This window comes from Lissotriton vulgaris, chromosome 11, assembly GCF_964263255.1.
Source record: "Lissotriton vulgaris chromosome 11, aLisVul1.2, whole genome shotgun sequence".
NCBI lineage: Eukaryota > Metazoa > Chordata > Amphibia > Caudata > Salamandridae > Lissotriton > Lissotriton vulgaris.
In genome coordinates, this window is record NC_141699.1 from 117074571 (window position 1) to 117095319 (window position 20749).

The 20749-nt window shown below is 45.0% G+C and overlaps 1 protein-coding gene across 1 annotated transcript in view; it reads left to right on the forward strand.

The window, feature by feature from the left end:
• COQ5 (coenzyme Q5, methyltransferase) overlaps positions 1-20749 on the forward strand; it is a 58539-nt gene that overhangs the window by 20620 nt on the left and 17170 nt on the right. Inside the window, exons 2-4 of the mRNA XM_086942853.1 lie at positions 11847-11996; positions 12401-12625; positions 14105-14211. Coding sequence (XP_086798979.1) covers positions 11847-11996; positions 12401-12625; positions 14105-14211 — 482 coding nt within the window. The remainder of the gene's footprint in view (positions 1-11846; positions 11997-12400; positions 12626-14104; positions 14212-20749) is intronic.

Consider the following 20749-nt stretch of genomic DNA (forward strand, 5'->3'; position numbering starts at 1 on the left):
TGCTGGAGCCTAAGAGTCTCATTCACCAGATTGTTACAGACCGACTGCTGGAGCCTAAGAGTCTCATTCATTCAGATTGTTACAGACTGACTGCTGGAGCCTAAGAGTCTCATTCACCAGATTGTTACAGACCGACTGCTGGAGCCTAAGAGTCTCATTTACCAGATTGTTACAGACTGACTGCTGGAGCCTAAGAGTCTCATTCACCAGATTGTTACAGACTGACTGCTGGAGCCTAAGAGTCTCATTTACCAGATTGTTACAGACTGACTGCTGGAGCCTAAGAGTCTCATTTACCAGATTGTTAAAGACTGACTACTGGAGCCTAAGAGTTTCATTCATTCAGATTGTTACAGACTGACTGCTGGAGCCTAAGAGTCTCATTCACCAGATTGTTACAGACCGACTGCTGGAGCCTAAGAGTCTCATTTACCAGATTGTTACAGACCGACTGCTGGAGCCTAAGAGTCTCATTTACCAGATTGTTACAGACTGACTGCTGGAGCCTAAGAGTCTCATTTACCAGATTATTACAGACCGACTGCTGGAGCCTAAGAGTCTCATTCACCAGATTGTTACAGACCGACTGCTGGAGCCTAAGAGTCTCATTCACCAGATTGTTACAGACTGACTGCTGGAGCCTAAGAGTCTCATTTACCAGATTGTTACAGACTGACTGCTGGAGCCTAAGAGTCTCATTTACCAGATTGTTAAAGACTGACTACTGGAGCCTAAAAGTTTCATTCATTCAGATTGTTACAGACTGACTGCTGGAGCCTAAGAGTCTCATTCACCAGATTGTTACAGACTGACTGCTGGAGCCTAAGAGTCTCATTCACCAGATTGTGACAGACCGACTGCTGGAGCCTAAGAGTCTCATTTACCAGATTGTTACAGACTGACTGCTGGAGCCTAAGAGTCTCATTCACCAGATTGTTACAGACTGACTGCTGGAGCCTAAGAGTCTCATTTACCAGATTGTTACAGACTGACTGCTGGAGCCTAAGAGTCTCATTTACCAGATTGTTAAAGACTGACTACTGGAGCCTAAGAGTTTCATTCATTCAGATTGTTACAGACTGACTGCTGGAGCCTAAGAGTCTCATTCACCAGATTGTTACAGACCGACTGCTGGAGCCTAAGAGTCTCATTTACCAGATTGTTACAGACCGACTGCTGGAGCCTAAGAGTCTCATTTACCAGATTGTTACAGACTGACTGCTGGAGCCTAAGAGTCTCATTTACCAGATTATTACAGACCGACTGCTGGAGCCTAAGAGTCTCATTCACCAGATTGTTACAGACCGACTGCTGGAGCCTAAGAGTCTCATTTACCAGATTGTTACAGACCGACTGCTGGAGCCTAAGAGTCTCATTTACCAGATTGTTACAGACCGACTGCTGGAGCCTAAGAGTCTCATTCACCAGATTGTTACAGACTGACTGCTGGAGCCTAAGAGTCTCATTTACCAGATTGTTACAGACCGACTGCTGGAGCCTAAGAGTCTCATTCTCCAGATTGTTACAGACCGACTGCTGGAGCCTAAGAGTCTCATTTACCAGATTGTTAAAGACTGACTGCTGGAACCTAAGAGTCTCATTCACCAGATTGTTACAGACCGACTGCTGGAGCCTAAGAGTCTCATTCTCCAGATTGTTACAGACCGACTGCTGGAGCCTAAGAGTCTCATTTACCAGATTGTTACAGACCGACTGCTGGAGCCTAAGAGTCTCATTTACCAGATTGATACAGACCGACTGCTGGAGCCTAAGAGTCTCATTTACCAGATTGTTACAGACCGACTGCTGGAGCCTAAGAGTCTCATTCACCAGATTGTTACAGACTGACTGCTGGAGCCTAAGAGTCTCATTCACCAGATTGTTACAGACCGACTGCTGGAGCCTAAGAGTCTCATTCTCCAGATTGTTACAGACCGACTGCTGGAGCCTAAGAGTCTCATTTACCAGATTGTTACAGACTGACTGCTGGAGCCTAAGAGTATTATTCACCAGATTGTTACAGACTGACTGCTGGAGCCTAAGAGTATTATTCACCAGATTGTTACAGACCGACTGCTGGAGCCTAAGATTCTCATTTACCAGATTGTTACAGACTGACTGCTGGAGCCTAAGAGTCTCATTCATTCAGATTGTTATAGACTGACTGCTGAAGCCTAAGAGTCTCATTCATCCAGATTGTTACAGACGGACAGATTTCGATTAATTGTTCTTTCCATAGTTGACGGCCTTTCAGTGCAGATTGGGTGGGTCCTAAAGGTGATGCTGAAGTAGTGTGGTCTCATGATCTTAGGGTAGAGTAGGATTGGTTGTTTTATCTTGGGGTCTTTGTGACTCCCTCCTCCTGCCATCCCCCCACCTGTGCAGTCTTTGTCCCGCAGTATCCTCTCACTGTTACACCTAGGCAGGATATTGACCAGTGGTCATTCTATTTTTTTCACCCTTGGACCGCCTTGTCATTATGAAATGTCTCCTGTCTTTAAAATGATTAACTTTTTACTCAGCTGCTCAGAAATAACTCCTCATGTTACCATAACCAAATGCTTAAAGTACCCCTATGACAGCAGCCGTGGCCTATCTGATGTTTCATACAACAGAGCCTCACACCACTTGGTCTTTAATGACAACTGAATAATTTTAAAATCGACTTTAGAATTCTCCTACTGAACGCTCCTACCCTCGTTTGGGCTGGGAATTCATTTCTCTCGGTCCCCGATCCCTGGGTGCTTGTTTAGACCAGGTCCCGGGCTCGATCCCGTTTTGGCGGCCATCTTAAGTGGGGTCACATTCGACGAGCGGTCTAGTCGCCCTATAAAAATAGTCCCTTATGGCTCCGCGCTGCGGACGCGAGCAGTGGACGCGCCGGACTTGCGCCGGAGTTTCGCCAGAGTCAAGCCCGTCTGTGCCCGTCCGGGCCCAGACGGGACCAGGGCCAGTGGTTATGCCCGACTCGAGCCCCGATCGAGCCACTTCGGTCAGGTACACGAAGGATGAGCTTCTATCCTATAGAACACCGAAGTATGCCACATGCTGCTATATCGCTAAAGGGGGAAAACGTTTTAGGGGATGCAGAATCTGCCAATCGGATTTAGGAGTAACTACCCCCACTACCCTGCGTCATCTCGCCCTGCTGAATTGCAGATCCCTTCCCTGCCAAGCTACGGAGATTAACTCCCTACTCCTGGACCACAAGGTTGATGCCTTGTTTCTCACTGAGATTTGGCTATCTGACGCCTCGGGTCTGGATGTGGTTACAGCGCTGGCGCCGAGATATTTGATCTACCATCTTGACAGAGGCGCAGGGAGGGGGGGGGGGGGGGCTTGGCCATTATCTATAGGGAATCACTGGGCTGCAAAGCATGGGAGGCAGGGGTGAAAGATTGTGAGAGCTGCCAATTCTCCCTTAAATTCTCCCCTACCTGCACGCTGACAGGCCTTCTAGTTTATCGTCCACCTGGGAGTGTGGGGGAGTTCACATCTTCGCTCATGGAAACCACCACTCTCCTGGCCTCGGCTTCGTCCAACTTTATTCTGTTGGGAGATCTCAACTGCCATTTCGATGAGGTAACTGACCCAGTGGCAACCAATTTGATGAGCGAGCTGACCGCCCTGGAGATGAATTTGATAAACACCGGGCCCACACATGTTAAAGGGCACCTTTTGTACCCCTTCTTCACGAACATGATGGGTTTATCAGCTATGCCCCCTCTCGTTCTTCCCTGGTCTGACCACTCACTGATCATGGCAAACTGGGAGGTAAAGGAAGATGATACCCTCCCACCCAGGAAATTTAGAATAGACAGGGCATGGTCAAGGCTCCCGGTAGAGGCCTGGAATGCCCGGTTGGAGGGCTCCCAGCCTGAGAAAGGTCAGGATCCAGTGACTGCAGACGCTATGATGAGGAACTGGCTGACCAACGCAGTGGACCATGTGCTTCCAATCAAGAAGATGCTTATTAGGGATAAGAGAGTAGGGTCCGCCCCATGGTATTCCCCAGAGCTGAGAACCCTGAGAAAGAACTGTAAACGGGCGGAGAGACTATGGAGGAAGAACCCGGAGACAGAGAGTAGGGAAAAATACCGTAGGGAATTAAGGACGTATAAACTTGCTATACGCGCTGCAAAGGCCTCCTTTTTTGGGGAGAGAGTGAGTCATGCTGCGTCCTCATCCAGGGAAGCCTTCCTAGTGATGAAGGAGCTTCTTAAACCACCGGATCCCATTCTTGTCCACGACAGACCACAGGAAAAATGTCTGGAATTGGCCACTTACTTCAAAGATAAAATTGACACCATTATTAGTTCTCTCCCCCCGGTGATGGGAACCCCGACCCCGTCTGAGGACTTAAGCATGTCGGAAAATCTATTGACGTCTTTTGGCCCCGTAACCTCAGGCGAAGTACTGAAGGTCCTCAGGAGCTTGAAGAGTGGCTCGCCTCGAGACCCAGTCCCAATGCGGTTTTTAAAGTAGGCTGCCCCATCGATAGGAGAGCCTTTGACCGATTTGGTCAATTTCTCCTTCGCTCATGGCACAGTACCGCCGGACTAAAAGAGCACAGTCGTTAAAGCGCTTCTGAAGAAGCCTGGCTTAGATCCACAGAACGTAGCCAATTTCAGGCCCATCTCCTTGCTACCAGGGATTAGTAAGGTTGCCGAGAAACTGGTTAATCGCCAACTGTCCAATTTTCTCGAGGAGGATGGTCGGTTGAGGGACTCCCAGACGGGATTCCGACCGGGTCATGGAACCGACACGGCTCTGCTAGCAGTGGTAGAGGAGGCCAGAAGCACTTTGGATACAGGGGGGTCAATGGCAGTGATCCTCCTGGACCTAAGTGCGGCCTTCGATACTGTCAACCATGGATTGTTGACACAACGCCTAGCAGAGTCTGGTGTCACAGGAGTGGCCCTGGAATGGCTGGCCTCTTTTCTGGAAGGGCGTACCTTCGAGGTTTGGGAAGGCAACGCGAAATCTCCTCCCCTTCCACTTCACTGTGGGGTGCCTCAGGGCTCATCCCTGAGCCCCACGGTATTTAACGTGTATATGGCACCCCTGGAGGGTGTGGTGTCTCCGTTTGGCTTTAAGACCATAAGCTATGCGGATGACACTCAGCTAGTGGTGGGTCTGACACAGCTGGAGAAACAGCCTGAAACGCTCCATTCATGCCTAAGAGAGGTGTTTGACTGGATGACCAGGTCATCGCTCAAATTGAATGGCTCAAAAACTGAGCTGATGATCTTGGGCCGCTCAAGTTTTGCCCTCTCGCCGAGCAGCTGGCCCAACTGTATGGGCACTCCGCCTGACCCAAAGAAGGAGATTAAGAGCCTGGGGTTCTGGCTGGAGCCTTATCTGTCCTTTAGGACACACGCCAAGAAGATCGCTGGCGTGTGTTATGGACTGCTCCGATCGGCCCGTAAGGTTCTCCCCCTATTACCTGAACTCTCCCGGAAGCGGTTAGTCCAAGGTTTAATCATCTCACGCCTGGACTACAGTAATGCACTCTTTCTCGGAGCACCGGAAGCAACGTTCAAAATCCTGCAACAAGTGCAGAAGGCGGCAGCCAGGCTGCTGCGGAACGTTCCGGCCAGGCAATCAGCCATGCCCGCTCTAAAGGCACTCCATTGGCTCCCGGTCAAAGAGAGAGTGACCTTCAAGGCCCTCTGTATTGCTCACAAGAGCATTCAGGGGAAAGGACCTGCTATTCTGAAGGACATGATTCGGCCCTATAAGCCCACTAGAGCCTTACGCTCCGATAATAAACACCTCCTTCAGATAAAGAGAATTAGGAGAGCCCGTTCAGGTGGCAGGAGCTTTTCTATCCATACTGCACACGCCTGGAACTCCCTCCCACTCTCACTACGCTCTGAACCAAACCTGCTCAGGTTCCGGAAACATCTGAAAACGTATCTATTTCCAGAATAATTCCAGATCTGTTCTGCTCCATACAGGCAGCTTGCTCTGATTCTCTATAAGCGCTGGGATGCCTCTTGGTAACCGTGCGCGGTACAAAATTCGTTAATAATAATAATAATAATAATAATAATGTCCAGCCATGCTGTGACCTAGCCTTCACCACGAGTTGGGTCATGGGGGGGAAACTCCCCCCTCCATTACGTTTATCGGGTGGTGATGCATCCTGTGGGAATTACCACTCTCCACCTAAATTATATCCTGCTCCTGTAAAGAAAGCCTGCACTCTATAAAATGGGACACAAACCCGCGGGAGAGACTATTCTGTGGGTCTACTCTGCACCCACTAGACACAGGTGTCCACTCTTAAGGGCTTCACCTGCTGGGATGTGATTGTCAGTCAGCTCAGGGATTTGACCTCACAGTTGCTGAGTGTGCCCTTTTCAGATTTGCAATACAAATTTGATTTATACAGATCCCAATGTTTTCGATACTTGCAGCTCCCGCATGTCATCATGCCATATTTGAGAGATGCAGGAGAAATAGCTCATTTAAGCCAATCTTAAGATGAAAATTGTTGGAAGCAATGGTTTCCAAACTTTGTGAGCCGCTTTTTAATAATACCCATGACGCTTCCCACCAGAGACTATCATTGGAAGAGGATTTTGGCAGTTTGGAGTGATGCCTTGATGGCTTATAGGGAGGTTGCCATCTCCACCCGATATTGCTTGTTTCAGTTTATATATTTACATAGTCTACTCCACCAGAGAATAATTATGGGGTATGGGCTGGAACTTTTCCCCCACCTGCCTCTGATATCATTGAGAGTATGCCACATTCTTGCACGTGACCTGGAGATATCCTGTGATCCAAAACTGCATTGAGGCGTTTGGCTCACTGTCCAGGATGTTTTGATGAGCACTAACACCTTCCGAAAACTGGCCTAGGACAGGCCATTGCTCAAAGTGACATTGCACAAAATTGGAGCCAGAAGATTCTCCGTCCATTCAAGTGTAGTGTAGTTCCTATATTCCCAATAGGCTCTGCGCATTGGAATAACATAAACGGCAGTTTAGACGTAGGACTGAGGTTGACTAGGTCTCTACTGAATATGTTAGACTTAATTAGGTATGCAAGCTAGCTCAGAGGTCACTAGAAACTTTCTCGAATGAACAGGTAGGAGTTAACTTCCCTGATTAGACAAGAAGGGATTAGTTTCTGACAACCGCCTAAACATGACAACTTTGCTCCCTCCAGAATAAAGAGTATATCTCCAGAGTCGTGTGAAAACAATAGATAGCTATTTCACCTAGTCAATCGTGCATACTTAGTTTCACCAGAGTGCAGAGAAATAGAGAGATGGGTGTTTTCAATAAAAGATGTTACTTATTGAGCAGTCTTCTTTCTCATGCAAGAGAAGTGAATTCCACAATTGCGATACTTATCATAAAGTAAAGTGCATGCAGTAAAAGGAGTATTATGAAATAATACTGTAAAATTATTGATATGGTTTCTGAGCCATATGATACTTAAAACGGATAAAATATATACAATACATACAAAGATAAAAGTTTGACTAAACGTACTCAACTGGTGCTTCTAAATTACGCCTACCCCAGTGTACCTAACCTAAGCCTAGTACGTGGGAAGGAGTAAGGGAGTTGCAGTTTAAGTTTAAGTTAGTTTTGCCAAGAATCTGAATCAAGAATTCTCTAAGGATCTAATCAGCTCCGTACCTTGGTTTTAGAATGAAGGAGGTCTTGTATCTCGTTCTCAGGACTCGATCTCCCAGTAACCCGCAAGGGTGACTGGAAACACTGGAGCTGGATTTTCTCGGCAGGAGAAAAGACAGCGTCTTTCTCAGTGCGTCAAATGGGAGGGACCGCTTCCTTCGGCACTCGCATCAGCTGGGCTTTGGGTAAGTAGATAGCTGTTCTGCTCCAAACCACTGTGTGTTGCTTAAGGCAAATGCTGGTATATTTATACCTGGAAGGTGCCGTGTTTGACGTAAGGTTGGACATAAGACGTCACTAAGAACTGTCACTAAGAACTGGCAGTTCTTTCAGGACTCTCAGGAGTTCTAGGACAAATCATAATAAAAGCAGGGGGAATTCCCGGGCTGCTGGAGGTTTGTTTTGTTTAAAGGACGTGTTGTACTTTCTAGGAGTCTAGGGAAGTAGCCTTGCCGTATTCGGACTGCATTGGCTATAACTAAATATGGATGTGATTCTTATGCCTTTATAAGGATATGATTTGTTATAACCACATAAGGGCATAAATCGGAAATATTTAATTAGGGTCCTAGATACGTTCACAACACCCACTCTTCGTATAATGTCCATCATTACTAAATACTAAGCAATATATAAACCCATAAGTATGCATGTTTTTTCCAGCCCACCCCAAAATACATCAAAGGCATTTGAAATGGTATAGATACACGAAAATGAGTATTATACTGTACGCTTTCAAGCAGTGGTATCATTCAGATAAAATTTTGTTCATTTAGAATGTTGACTGAATGAATCACGAAAATTACATTCATGAAATGGCTCTAAATACAGAAAAAAAAGTCGAGACCATTTCATCACATATTCATACAAGATTGTAAATGTACTAGAGGCTGATTTCAAAATATTGTCTCTAGAGTCTCTAATAACAGAAGTTCTGTTCTCTAAGAACAGTTCTACTTTAAGCAGAGTACCTTGTGCCCAAAAAAAGTAAATATTTTGGAAATTGGGAAAAAATAATTTCGCATTCATGGAAAAAAATTGTTCCAGATGTTTTCAGCAGTGCTGTTTATCAAAACTGAAGGCCGAATTCAGAGTTCAGGGAACGCTGTGTGCTCACTATTTCAAATATTATTCTCGTTGTTGGGGGAGAACATCCCTTCAGATAGGCCGGCAAAAAATGCGTCTACAACAGTAGGTGAAAGTTGGGCCAACTCCGAAAAAGTTGAAATAGTGTATATATGCGATGCATTGCCATCATCGGTGTTTAGATCAGCAATGGTCACGGAAGGTTGTACCTGTGTGGTGCCGCTTTTATCTCGTACTTCACCGCCACCTAATCGTAATGGTGAAGTCTCAACGATTATGGTGAAGTCTCAACGAATACCGTCATCAGAATAGGTAGCCGCGGGGACAACATGTAGCATGAGTCGTTATCGGACCGAGCAAACTATCGATATCCATTGGTACTGCTGATGGTAGTGTAAGACATTCTTCTCCACATAGCAGACATCGAAGCACAGGTAAGATGCAATTTTGCCAGATTGGTCTAAATGAAAGAAAGCAGGTAGTATTCAGATCTCTTAGCCTGGCCAATCCGAGGACTTTAGTGATACGTTCTCTGTATCGTATTGCTAGGATCGTTTCTTCCATCGTAGCTTGAGTTTTGTCTGTGACTTGGCTTGCCATATCGGAGCAGAAGGAACAAAAATAAAATTCCTGCTACGAGTCCCAAAATAAGAGGCAGGCCACCGAAAAAGGAATGCACAAAATTCGGGAAGATGCCCAGAACTGTTTCAAAGGGTGCTAACAGTTCCGAAAAAATTGTCTTAAATACATGTGTGATGCCACTGGTATCTGACATGTTTAAGATTTGGCTTAACATTTCTACGAAATGCACGGGGCAATTTGTCGATAATAGGGTATATATCTCTGCCGCTGTCCTTGCAACTTGCAGGTCATACGTCTCTTTGGACGAGGTTAAAGGCACACTTGTTTGTAAAAGAATAGACTTCATTCTGCTAAAGTATCAATTCGAATAGAAGAGATATTCACAGAAGGCCTTATTGCTGCCTCCATGTCTGGATTGCTATTTGGATACAATACTTGCATACAACAAATGACCCTGGAAGTAACGCTCCTGAGATAGGCTTTTCCTGGCATCATGCCACAACAGCTGCGGTCACTTATTATAACGTAACTACCGTTGGAAAGTTGTCTGAAAAAGGCTCTATCTGTGTAGCAGGGGTGCCGTGCAGATGACATGAAAGGTTGTTTGATGAACCTTCGCAGGCTCCATGCAAGTTAATACCTTGACACAGAAGTGTACCGCTTAGTGATTTTTTACAATTGTTACCACTAAGAAATACCTCTTTTTTCCCTTCACTATAACATCTATGTGTATAAGGTAAATTCCAGGTTGACTTGATGTATCCTTTACCCAACCTTTCATACAGGCCTGCTGGTATATACTTTTGGCAGTATTGAAACTGAAAAGTTGTTATCGGGATTGTAATGGTGCCATGTATTATCCATTCAATGACAGGTCTTTCCGGCATGGTCAATGGTAATCTCTCTAGTTTTTCAATGCTCAGCACCGTATAGTCTGCTCCTTTTTGTGCCAACAAGATTTGTCTATCAGTAAGGTTAAAGATAGAAAATAATGACGTTGTGTTGATTAGACGTCATGGCACGTAGCCTGAACGGAGGTTTTGTAACGTTCAGCCTAGCTGTACAATAGAACGTAATTGGGATTGACCATGTTGTAACATTAGCATATCCTGTTCTATTATATCAATAGCAGATGATACAATGCTGTCCAGTGAATAAATTCTGGGACAGGGATCGGTTAGAGTAAGTAATCTTTATTGCTTGATTAATTTGAAATCTTAGCAGTCAATACATCAATATAAAATATTTAAAGGAGTACATATATAGCAGAATTTCATATTTCTTAAAAACAAGGTGCTGTGTAATAAAAAATGAACAGTTGACTAGTTAAAATGCACAAAAAGTATTTACGATAAAAGTGTGTAGTTCGAGTGAAGGGTGTAGATGAGTCCCTGGCCACGGGGCAACGACTGTGGTCGTGGATCATATGATCTATTATTTGGTCATAGTCTGCTAAACTTAATGTCCAAGCGTGCTGGGAGTCGAGGAGAGTTACCGGACTGTAGGGCTTGGGCGTAAATAGTTATGCTCAGGCTGCCGCGAAAAGTTTTGTTTGTGCAGCTTTCATGAGGCGGACAAAGCTGCAGATTAATTTAGCATTGGCCCCTTTGAAGCACGCCTTCACTGCCTGCCTACCAGACCGGATATGCATTTAGTTTATATGCGATTTTAACAACTCTCTCCTCTCCCGGTCTAGGGACTTAACATATGCATAGAAGATGTAGCATGTCTTCTTTGGTTTTGCCACATAATCTGCATGATGTGGTTGCGAATGTGCGTTTCCAGGGGGGTATGTGGGGTTTGACCGGTAAAATCCCCATCCTCCGTGCCAAGAAGGCATCCTTTAATGATCCGGAAAACCTAGTGCTGAGCTACGAATGTGGCGTGCATTTTGAGTAGCTTTGTATCACGAACCAGCTGTGGGCCCTCTTGTTTAACCATTCTTACGAGGCATGGGGTGCCCTCAGAAACAGACTAGGATATGGAAGCCGTGCCAGGAACTATTTCCCCCGGATTACTGAGCTGAGCATGGGTGAGAGGCTGATTAGAGTGTGGTATAGTCCTATCTTTGAGGCTGGTGGCAGGGGTATAGTCTTCTCTCCACCGCTCCTACATACATCTTACTCCGTTTGTCTACCAATCGCTAGGTTATATCTGACCCGCTTAGAACTACATCCAGCATGTTGCTTGATGACTATTGTATGAACTTGTTGTTATTGTTCCTTAGAACTGAAAAATGCCTAAAATATATATATATATTTTTAAAGACATTCTCAAAATGGATTGTAGGATAAAAGCAGTGTGTTGCTTAAGCAGGATGATTCGATGCAGTGATGCCTGCAGGGAAAATGATGTCATGTATCTGGTGGCAAGATGACAAAGGCTTAAAGGGAACCTTAGAGGGGATGCAGTATGAGTAACAGTCCTGGGAGGTTGTTTCAGTAGTCAAGAATTGTCAGTTGGCATATACCTAACAGTACATCGATCTAAATAAGCAATGCGGTGGTGTCACTTTCTCTTCAGTTTACCAGGTCTTTGAAAGAGTGGCCAAGACATACGATCTAATGAATGATGCTATGACCCTGGGCGTGCACCGGCTCTGGAAAGACTACCTGCTCCACAGGATGAATCCTTATCCTGGAACCCAGCTCTTGGATGTGGCTGGAGGAACTGGTATGGTTAATTGTCTGTCACTTTTATTCTTTCTTTTGTCTTCGTTGCCTTTCTGCTCTCTTGAGTCTTGACCTCTTACCCTACTGGCTCTTTATTTGCACAAAATGTAATGCCTCTTAAACTTCATTTTATATCTTTGGTAACTTGCAATGATTATTACATCCATTTTTGTATCCACAAACCTTCGGTTTGTTTAGCTGCAAGTTATTGAGTTATTGACCTTTCACCTTATCTTGGGTCAGATCTACAGAACAGGGTATCTAAAGGAGCCTGCTGTCCTGTCCCTGCTGCCTGAAGAAGGGTATCTGAGAGACGTGGCCCCTCTGTGAACATCCTTGGATGTCCACTCTTATTTCCTTCTTTGTGAATGTCTTTGGTGTATCATTTTGTATTTCTTTCCCCAGGTGACATCGCCGTTCGCTTCATTAATTACGTGCGCTCCCAGCGGGACCGCCAGCTCCGACAGCTGCTTAAATCGAAGCAAGATTTGTCCTGGCAGGAAATTGCTGAACGCTACCAACAGGGTGACACATGCTCCTTGGGCGGCTCCCAAGCTGTGATCTGCGACATAAACAAAGAAATGTTGAAAGTCGGAAAGCGGAAAGCACTTGACCTCGGTACCTCTGAGGGTGAGCCATACTGTTCTATGTTTGCCATAAAATGCAACCAAACCTTCTTGTGGTGATAGGCCTTTTATTTCTCAACTCATGTTGAGTTAATATTTGTTAAGAAACAAGTTGGGATGTGGTGCTCAGTGTGTCATAGTCAGTGAATTTCAGGCAATCTGAAACATGTGGATACATTTGACTTTTTAGTCTTCTTACATAGGCGTGCTTGTTTAAGGCATTGGTCCAAAATTATTGTGTATAGCAATTTCTCCACAATTGTATGAAATGAACTTTAGCTTTTTGCTTTGAAAGGCATTTAGAACTTTTTAGTCATATGTTTAGTATCCAGATAGTTATCATGCTTTGTCGGTGTTATCCATCAATAATGTTTGCTATTGTTCTTGGCACCCAGTACATGTTTGACTAAGGTCAAAGGCTGTGAGCTTTACCAAGCTGTGAGATATTGAACAGAAGGCAAACAAAACAGGATGCCCTGATGTTAGGTGTTAGTCCTATTCCAAAGCTAGTTCCGTAGTGAATAATGCGACTATTGAAGGGTGGCCGTATGCTGTGAAGATGTAAGGTTATAGTTGTGCGTGGCGGGAGTTATGGTGTCGGTTCACAAAGACAAATAAGTGAATACAAAATATAAAGCACCATTGTAAGCAAGATTGAAGGACAGAGAGTGAGTGTGGGTGAAGAAAGGCATAGGCCCTTCGTTAGGTATTACTAAAAAAAGCTTGCATACCACACAAGGTATTTGATGAACATTTCAACAAAAAAGAGCAAAGGTATTAAGTTGTCACAGGTGAGGCTAAGGTGAAGTGAAGTTCGGATTCACAGGTCTTGGCTACAGAGGATGCTCAGTATCCGATTTCCAACACACAAAAAGCCAAGGATTGTTCATGGGGAGGTTGTGAACATGAGCCCTAGAACTCAAGTACTGGCTGCAGGCCAAGCCCCACATTCAGCCCTGCATATACCCCCGAAAACCGTGCACTACAGGGGCCGGATGGAAGCGACGGCCCTTCCTCCATCCGCTAATGTTCCTTTTAAAAAAGTGTAGTTGCTCTAATTGTATGGTTTAGGTAGTGCAACAACTGTAACATTTGTAAAAAAAAAACATGTGGGTTTGAAATAAAGAAATTCAATGAAAAACTAAATCTTCCTAAAGTTAAGTGTTTTCAAATCAAAAACTTAAAACCATAAGCCATGACTTACACCCTGTCAGGGAAACCATACCTGATATGGGCTTGTCATTAACTTACATAACCCTTAAAAAGGGCTGTACATTTGATGGTGTTACGTTTGATTTTCGACCTTGTGTTTCAATCAATCAATCAATCAATCAAAGACATTTATAGAGCGCACTACTTACCCGTAGGGTCTCAAGGCGCTGGGGGGAGGGGGGTGCCGCTACTGCTGTTTGAACAAAGCATTTTGATAGTGCCAAAGGTTGGTAGAGTAACAAATATATTATTTTTTTCCTTCAATGGGCAGGCTTGTCCTGGGTGGTAGGAAATGCAGAAGAACTTCCATTCATGGATGATAAATTTGACTTCTACACAGTTGCCTTCGGCATCCGGAACGTAACACACATTGAGCAGGTAGGGAGGCAATCTGGAGAAGTGTGCATTTTATCAGATATACATATAAAGTGCTTTATGAATTGATATAGAGTTTAAAAACCTTTATATATGATTAGTTATTTTCACCCACCTATAACCTACCCATCTAAATGTGTCCCTTGTGTCCTGGAAAATTATTTGCAGTTGGTTGTACCATTAAGAGGCCAAGGCCCTACTACACACAGCCTTCACACTATGCACAGCTCTGCATGGAGAGCTCACACCCTCCAGACAATCCAACCCCATTAGGTCGCCAAGCCCCTGCTGCTCACAGCCATCGCCCTGTGCACAACATTTCACTGAGAGCCACTACCTACACAGCCTTTGTCCAGAGATCAACTGCATGGAGAGCCCACACCCTCCACACACCAGCCCCTTAGAAGGCCAAGTATTGTGTAGAAGCTTATACTCATTAGCACTATCGAAGCTATGCTTTCCTCTAGTCGTAGCTCACTGAATACCTTTCAGAGTCAGAAGCGCATCACAAACTGTCACACTCATTGGATGACGTCATTAGGGATGTAATCAATCATGTCATTAGTGATGTACAAGGTGAGGTAATAAGCATTGCATGGCGAGGCGCAAGTTCTAGTTAGCTCAGTAAACTATAACTGGTGAACTTAAGTGTTATTTTTTTAGTTCAGAATGGTATATTAACTGACATTGTCACCTTACCTTTAACCCCACTTTATCCTTTGGTTTTTATATCTTGTCTAAGACAGCACGTCCATTGTTGCTTGCCGGAGCTTTTTTTAAGGGCTTAAAGCCCACCCAGTACTTACCATTGGATGGCTTTATCGCTTATTGGTCATTGCATCTCGTTTCATTTTACCTTCGTGTGTTTGTCCTTTCGATGAACCAAGTACTGATTGATTTCTTTATAGCGCTCCTTCCATTGGTCATACTCTGATAGGGAAGTTTTTTTCTCCCTCCAACTGCGTTGCTTGTTGCCCCCAACCCTCCCTCTTTCCCCCCTTTGCTTGTCCACGTTTCCAGCGCACTTGAAGTCTTGCCATTATCAGTCGATGACTGTGTTCCTGGAAATCCAGGCGTTCCACGCCAAGCAACAAGGACTGCCATGCAGAGATGTCTGGAGCCTACTAGTGCACTGCTCTGCAGCTGAAAGGATTCATTGCGTTATTGGTCTTGAGCGTGACCAAGCCGTAATGGCGAAACGCGTCGTGGAACTTTTGTCATCTGCCGAATAAACACTCTTTTGATATTGCAGCTCTGGGTGTCCTGTTCTCATCATCATTTTGATGTGTTGTGGAGCGGATTTATACAGCCAGCTGGTGGCTGCAACAGGACCTCTCGTGCCAGCGCTACTCCTGACCAGCGGTGGTGGGAAATATATATATATATATATTTTTCTTGCCTTGCCCAACACCGCCACCCCTCCTTTCAACTCCGTTTGACTTCATGCAGCCACGTTAAACAGGCAGGAATAGTGATACAGAGTCAAAGGGCCTGATTTTGATGTCGGTCAGACCACCACCGACAGGACATCGGTCCGACCACCGCATTACAATGTAGGCGGTAAGACCACAGCGGTTGAGGGGAAAGACCTCTGCCTCCGATAGGATCATCTGATCCTGACTGGGTGGCGGTTGGAATCTCAATCCCAAATTGAGGTGGTACCGAAGCAGGCACTGACGTTGGAATAAGATTCTCATTTCCGACAGCCTTTTCATGTCGGAAAGACTGGCATGGAAAGCCTGATGGAAACGGACTTTGGGGGCCCCAAATAGGGCCCGTCCATCGTGGGCCACTGTAAAGTGAACCAGGGGGCACTTTTAGTGCCTCCACACACCTCCATGCACCACATGGTGCAGAGTACACAGTGCATAGAAGTGCTGGAAGAGCCCCTTTGCACAGCGACTTTTTCTGGTCTGCAGGACAAGTTGCTGTGGAAAGGAGCACTTTCCGACTGCCAGCATGGCAGTCCTATTCAAATGTGGTGGTTGGACCACCACATGCTTGTCGGGTGGTCTCTTGACTGCCGCAGTAGCTGATGGTGGTCTGACAGACCGCCAAAGTGATAACCCCCAAAGTTTAGGGGGAGATGCAGACAGTTGGAACACAATGTTACTATACAGCTTTGGATTTGGGGTTAAAAAGAATTGCGGTCAAAGCGAGGCAGTAAGTTGGAGAGGTGGTAAGTGGGGCACAGTTGGGTAGGAGGAATGACCATCTATCCTTGGGTAGGGAAATATCACAGAAGTCACTACATAAAACACAATGAAGCCTCTAGATAAGAATGAAAAGAGAATGAACAACTAAAGGCGCACACTAAGTGTTATGTTCCCGGGTTAGGCCCAGGTAGCGAAGCATGCACGACAATGTTTGTTTTGCTTCTCTGAAACTACTTTGTTTACACATCTAGTTTCGCACAACATTATCACGATGCCTCAAACATCATGTACAGGGCCTCTTTAGGCACTACGTACAAATGTTTTTCAAACTTCATCCCCCGGGTGACAGAGCGATCTACATGTCCATAACATCGCTAATCTACAACGTATATCGCAAGGCTACTTTCTTTTATAAATAATGAGCATCCCAATCGATTAACAGATGAGGCACTTCAGCTGACCCGAGGGTCCCTGCAGGCTGAGACTTCACCGCAAAGTGGTCTGACATCTCTTATGGGGTGTCTAGTTTGTGACCAAGACGGGGTCTTCATTCTCTTCTGCCAGGTAATGGGGTTGGATTGTCCCATGGGGAGATTTTTGGCTCCACACTTACAGTCTAGGTGCACTTAGAGTAGGGTATGCATAGTGGGTGTGTGTCTGATTACTGCATTGTTTATATGCTTGCATATAATACAAACTGTTTTAGCACCATGGTAAAACTGTATCCACTATTTACACTTTTGGTGCTTGTAATCACTTTCATCTGCTTCTGTCTACTGATTACCGCAACACATTTATTCTATACAAGAATAACGTTGGTTCAAGAAATTTATTGAAAACGTCCCACTGTGTATTCTGTATATGAGCACTAGTGAGGACAAGTGAATGGGCGAAAAGTTCTGATCTGTTTCCACAATCCCTGAGGGGGTCAGGGTTGTCATGTTCGGTGTTTTCCGGAAACCATTTGCTCCCTGGTAAGGTTAGGGGGGCTTGCGGTGGCACTGTGAGCTAGCTGGTCTCTAGGCCGACATATCCTACGGCGGGTGCTCTAAATCAGTCTAGGCACCTCACCCAAAGTTTATGTTGTCAAAACAAATGCGCATGTCCTGCGGATTAGTTGGAACTACACAATATATGAAGCCTAAACCAGACACAGGAACTACTAACCGATAAGCACATAACTAATAATTTGGGGTCCTAAGTAACCACAACAAAGTTTCGCGATTTTACAAGAGATAAAAAGGGGAGACACGTATGCATAAGAAATCCATTTTCTAGTACAGGACCAAAAGAGGCTTCAATTGTGCTGATTCCTTATCTAGCACCTGGCCTCAGCCAGCAGGTGGATATTGTTGAATTGGCAGTAAGAACAGCTCTAGTTATCTCTTGCTTCAATCTGTACCAAATGTGGGGGAGGAAGAATTTCCAGGGTCAGCACTACCAATGATGGCAGAGAAAGCCTTGGATCCACTTGGTTAGCAGGGGATTTCAATGACGTCATGAACACGGAAATGGATAGGATCAAATAGATCCTACAGATGTTCAGGAGGGAAAGCGACTAATGCAGTACTTGGGCTTCATAGATAGCTAGAGACATAAGCACCCGTTTTTGTACGGCAACTCAAACTACTCACATTACTCCCATGTTAGTTGGCTACAGGAAGCAGAACGGGGACCAATTGCATTCTCTAATCACCGATGGCATCCCACACATCTCTGGGATGAACAGTGACATCCGGGCTAGAACCATGGTTTGGAAACCTAATGACTACTTACTCAAAGAACTGATAATAATGCTGAGAATTGAGGAAGACTTTAGTAAGTTGAACACCTTAAGGGAGTACAGGTGTCCACAACAATGAGGTGGGATGTACTTAAAGCAGTAATTAGGGGATTACTTATATCTGAAGCAAAGCTGACAAGATGCAAGTAATTCTATTTGTTGTCCGGAACACCCATTAAGTAAAACTCAATCACAGCTAACTTGGCGGAAGGTTATAGAAATCTGAGCCAAGATTAAAATTATATAAATGAAAAAGGTGGCGTGTGGTGGCAATTAAAATAAATTATGTGGGTTCAATAAATAGGAGCACTGGTCAGCAGAATTCGGGCTGCTAGGGTGCACAATATACCATAGAAATTCAAGGATAGGGAAGCTGTTGGGTTGCCTTGGAAGAAGAGAAGCAGGATGAGTTAAGGAATTCTGTCAAAAGCTGTGCAGAAAAAAGGAATCCAGGTCACAAAGAAGAAGACTAACTGGAAGCTGACCCCTACCTACAGCGGAAGATTTGAGGCTGCAAGTAGTAAAAGCGCAAGAAGCAAACAAGCCCATTGCTATGTTTTAGAAAACATTTGCTCTGAGGGCGTAGTCTGCTGTCAGACATGCATGGCGTCCTGGTTGGATTGGGATGCAATATAGTTTTGTGTAAGTGCTCAAACTAATTTTCATGTGCTGTGGGGGTGGAGGGGAGGTACCTCCTTCCTTTTGTCTTAGAACCTAACGAATAACTGTGGAATTTGTGGCGAAGACTGAATAAAAGCCTCTCTGTGAGGATTCATTTTGAGTTTGGTTGGTCATTAATAAAACTTGTTTGTCAACTGTTCTGTCAGGGACATTATGCTGCAATATTACTCTGGCAGAGACATTTCAAGATAACCTGAATAGTGATATTACTGAGTAGCCTTGATTAGGGGTCAGAAATGTCAATGAGGTTTGCAATATTGGATTAGTCAATCTGTCACAACCAACCTTTTGTGATGAGTATTGTTAGACCTGGCATCTTTTGGTGTAGTTTCCCCTGTCTTTTTGCTTCTGAGCTCCGGTTTTTGACTGTGTACTGAATTTCGTTTTTTCTGGCTTTAGGAATCTGGGCACTTCACCACTACTGACCAGTGCCAAAGTGCAAGTGCTGTGTACCCACAACCTGATGGTAATTGGTTTCTCCATGGTTGGCATATTTGATTTACTTGTAAGTCCCAAGTACAATGCACCGTGTGTGCCCAGGGACTGTAACTCGAATGCTACTAGTGGGCTTGCAGCACTGATTGCGCCACCCACATGAGTAGCCTCGCAAACCTGTCTCAGGCCTGCCACTGCAGCTCCTGTGTGTGCACCCACTTGCCAGGCCAAACCTTCCCTTTTATTACATGTAAGGCACCCCTAAGGTAGCCCTTGGTAGACCCATTGGTGAGTTTCACGTGTCCTAGTAGTGAAAAACTGCTAAATTTGGTTTTCACTACAGCAAAGTCTATCTCTCTCAGAGGTTTGCATTGGAGATGCCTGGTAACATCGTACCAGTGTCTTTTCTAATTGGGAGTAGATAAAAATGGGGGTTTGGTGTCTCTGGATTCACAATTTTCAAAACACATCTTTTAGTGAAGGTGGTTTTTAGATTGCAGGTCTGAAGAGGGCAATTTTAAAAAGTCTACGTTTTCGTACTTAACCATTCTGTGCCTCTGCCTGTCCCTGGAATACACGTCTGGGTTGGATGACAGTTGGGCTTTGTGAATTCTCTCTAGACAGTCGCACACAAAGGAAGCTGAAGTATGCCATGCATATCCTGATGGCCCATCACCAAGCTGATGAGCCTTCCTGAGCAAGAGTGGTGGGAGGGGCAGACACTTGCACCTGAATAGGGCTGTGTCTTTCCCCACACAAAGAAGTCTTCCCTCCCTGTAGTGTGTCTGGAGCCAGGCCCAAGAAAGAAAGGGTCTGGTGCCCTACATTTATTTATTTTATTTATTTTCAAAGTTTTATATAGCGCGAACAAGATCTTCGCAGATATCAGAGCGCTTTACATAGAGGGGTACATGAGGGAACATAGTCAAACAAGTCACTCAATAGATCACACAGTACAAATAGGTGGCTGCAAAGCCAATCATGTGAGTAATAAGACAACTCTTACAAATAAGTAAAGGGGTCAAACATGTAGTACAGATTGGTGCAGGGTGTTCACAGAGTTCGTTCGAGATAGTAGTTCAAGTGTATTTAGCCATGAGGATAGCTTTTACTTCTTTTTTAAAGAGTGTAGTGGAAGAGATAAGCCTGGTTTCGGGAGGGAGTGTGTTCCAAATCCTAGGCGCCATTCCTGAGAAGGAGCGCTTGTATGTTTTTTCCTTCCGGAATCTTCGAGGTTTCAGCAGAAGATTGTTTGTGCCTCTCGTGTTTCTAATTCCCCCAGAGATTGTCAATTTCTGAGCGAGGTAGCCGGGTGAGTTTAGGTGTACCGCCTTGTGTGTCATGCAGGCGATTTTCAGATGTATTCTGGCTTCAAAAGGCAGCCAATTCAGGGATTTCAAGTCAGGGGTAATGTGGGAGTGCTTTTTTGCCCCAGTGATGAGTCTCGCTGCAGCATTTAGAGAAGCTTTTAGTGGTGCGGTTGTAG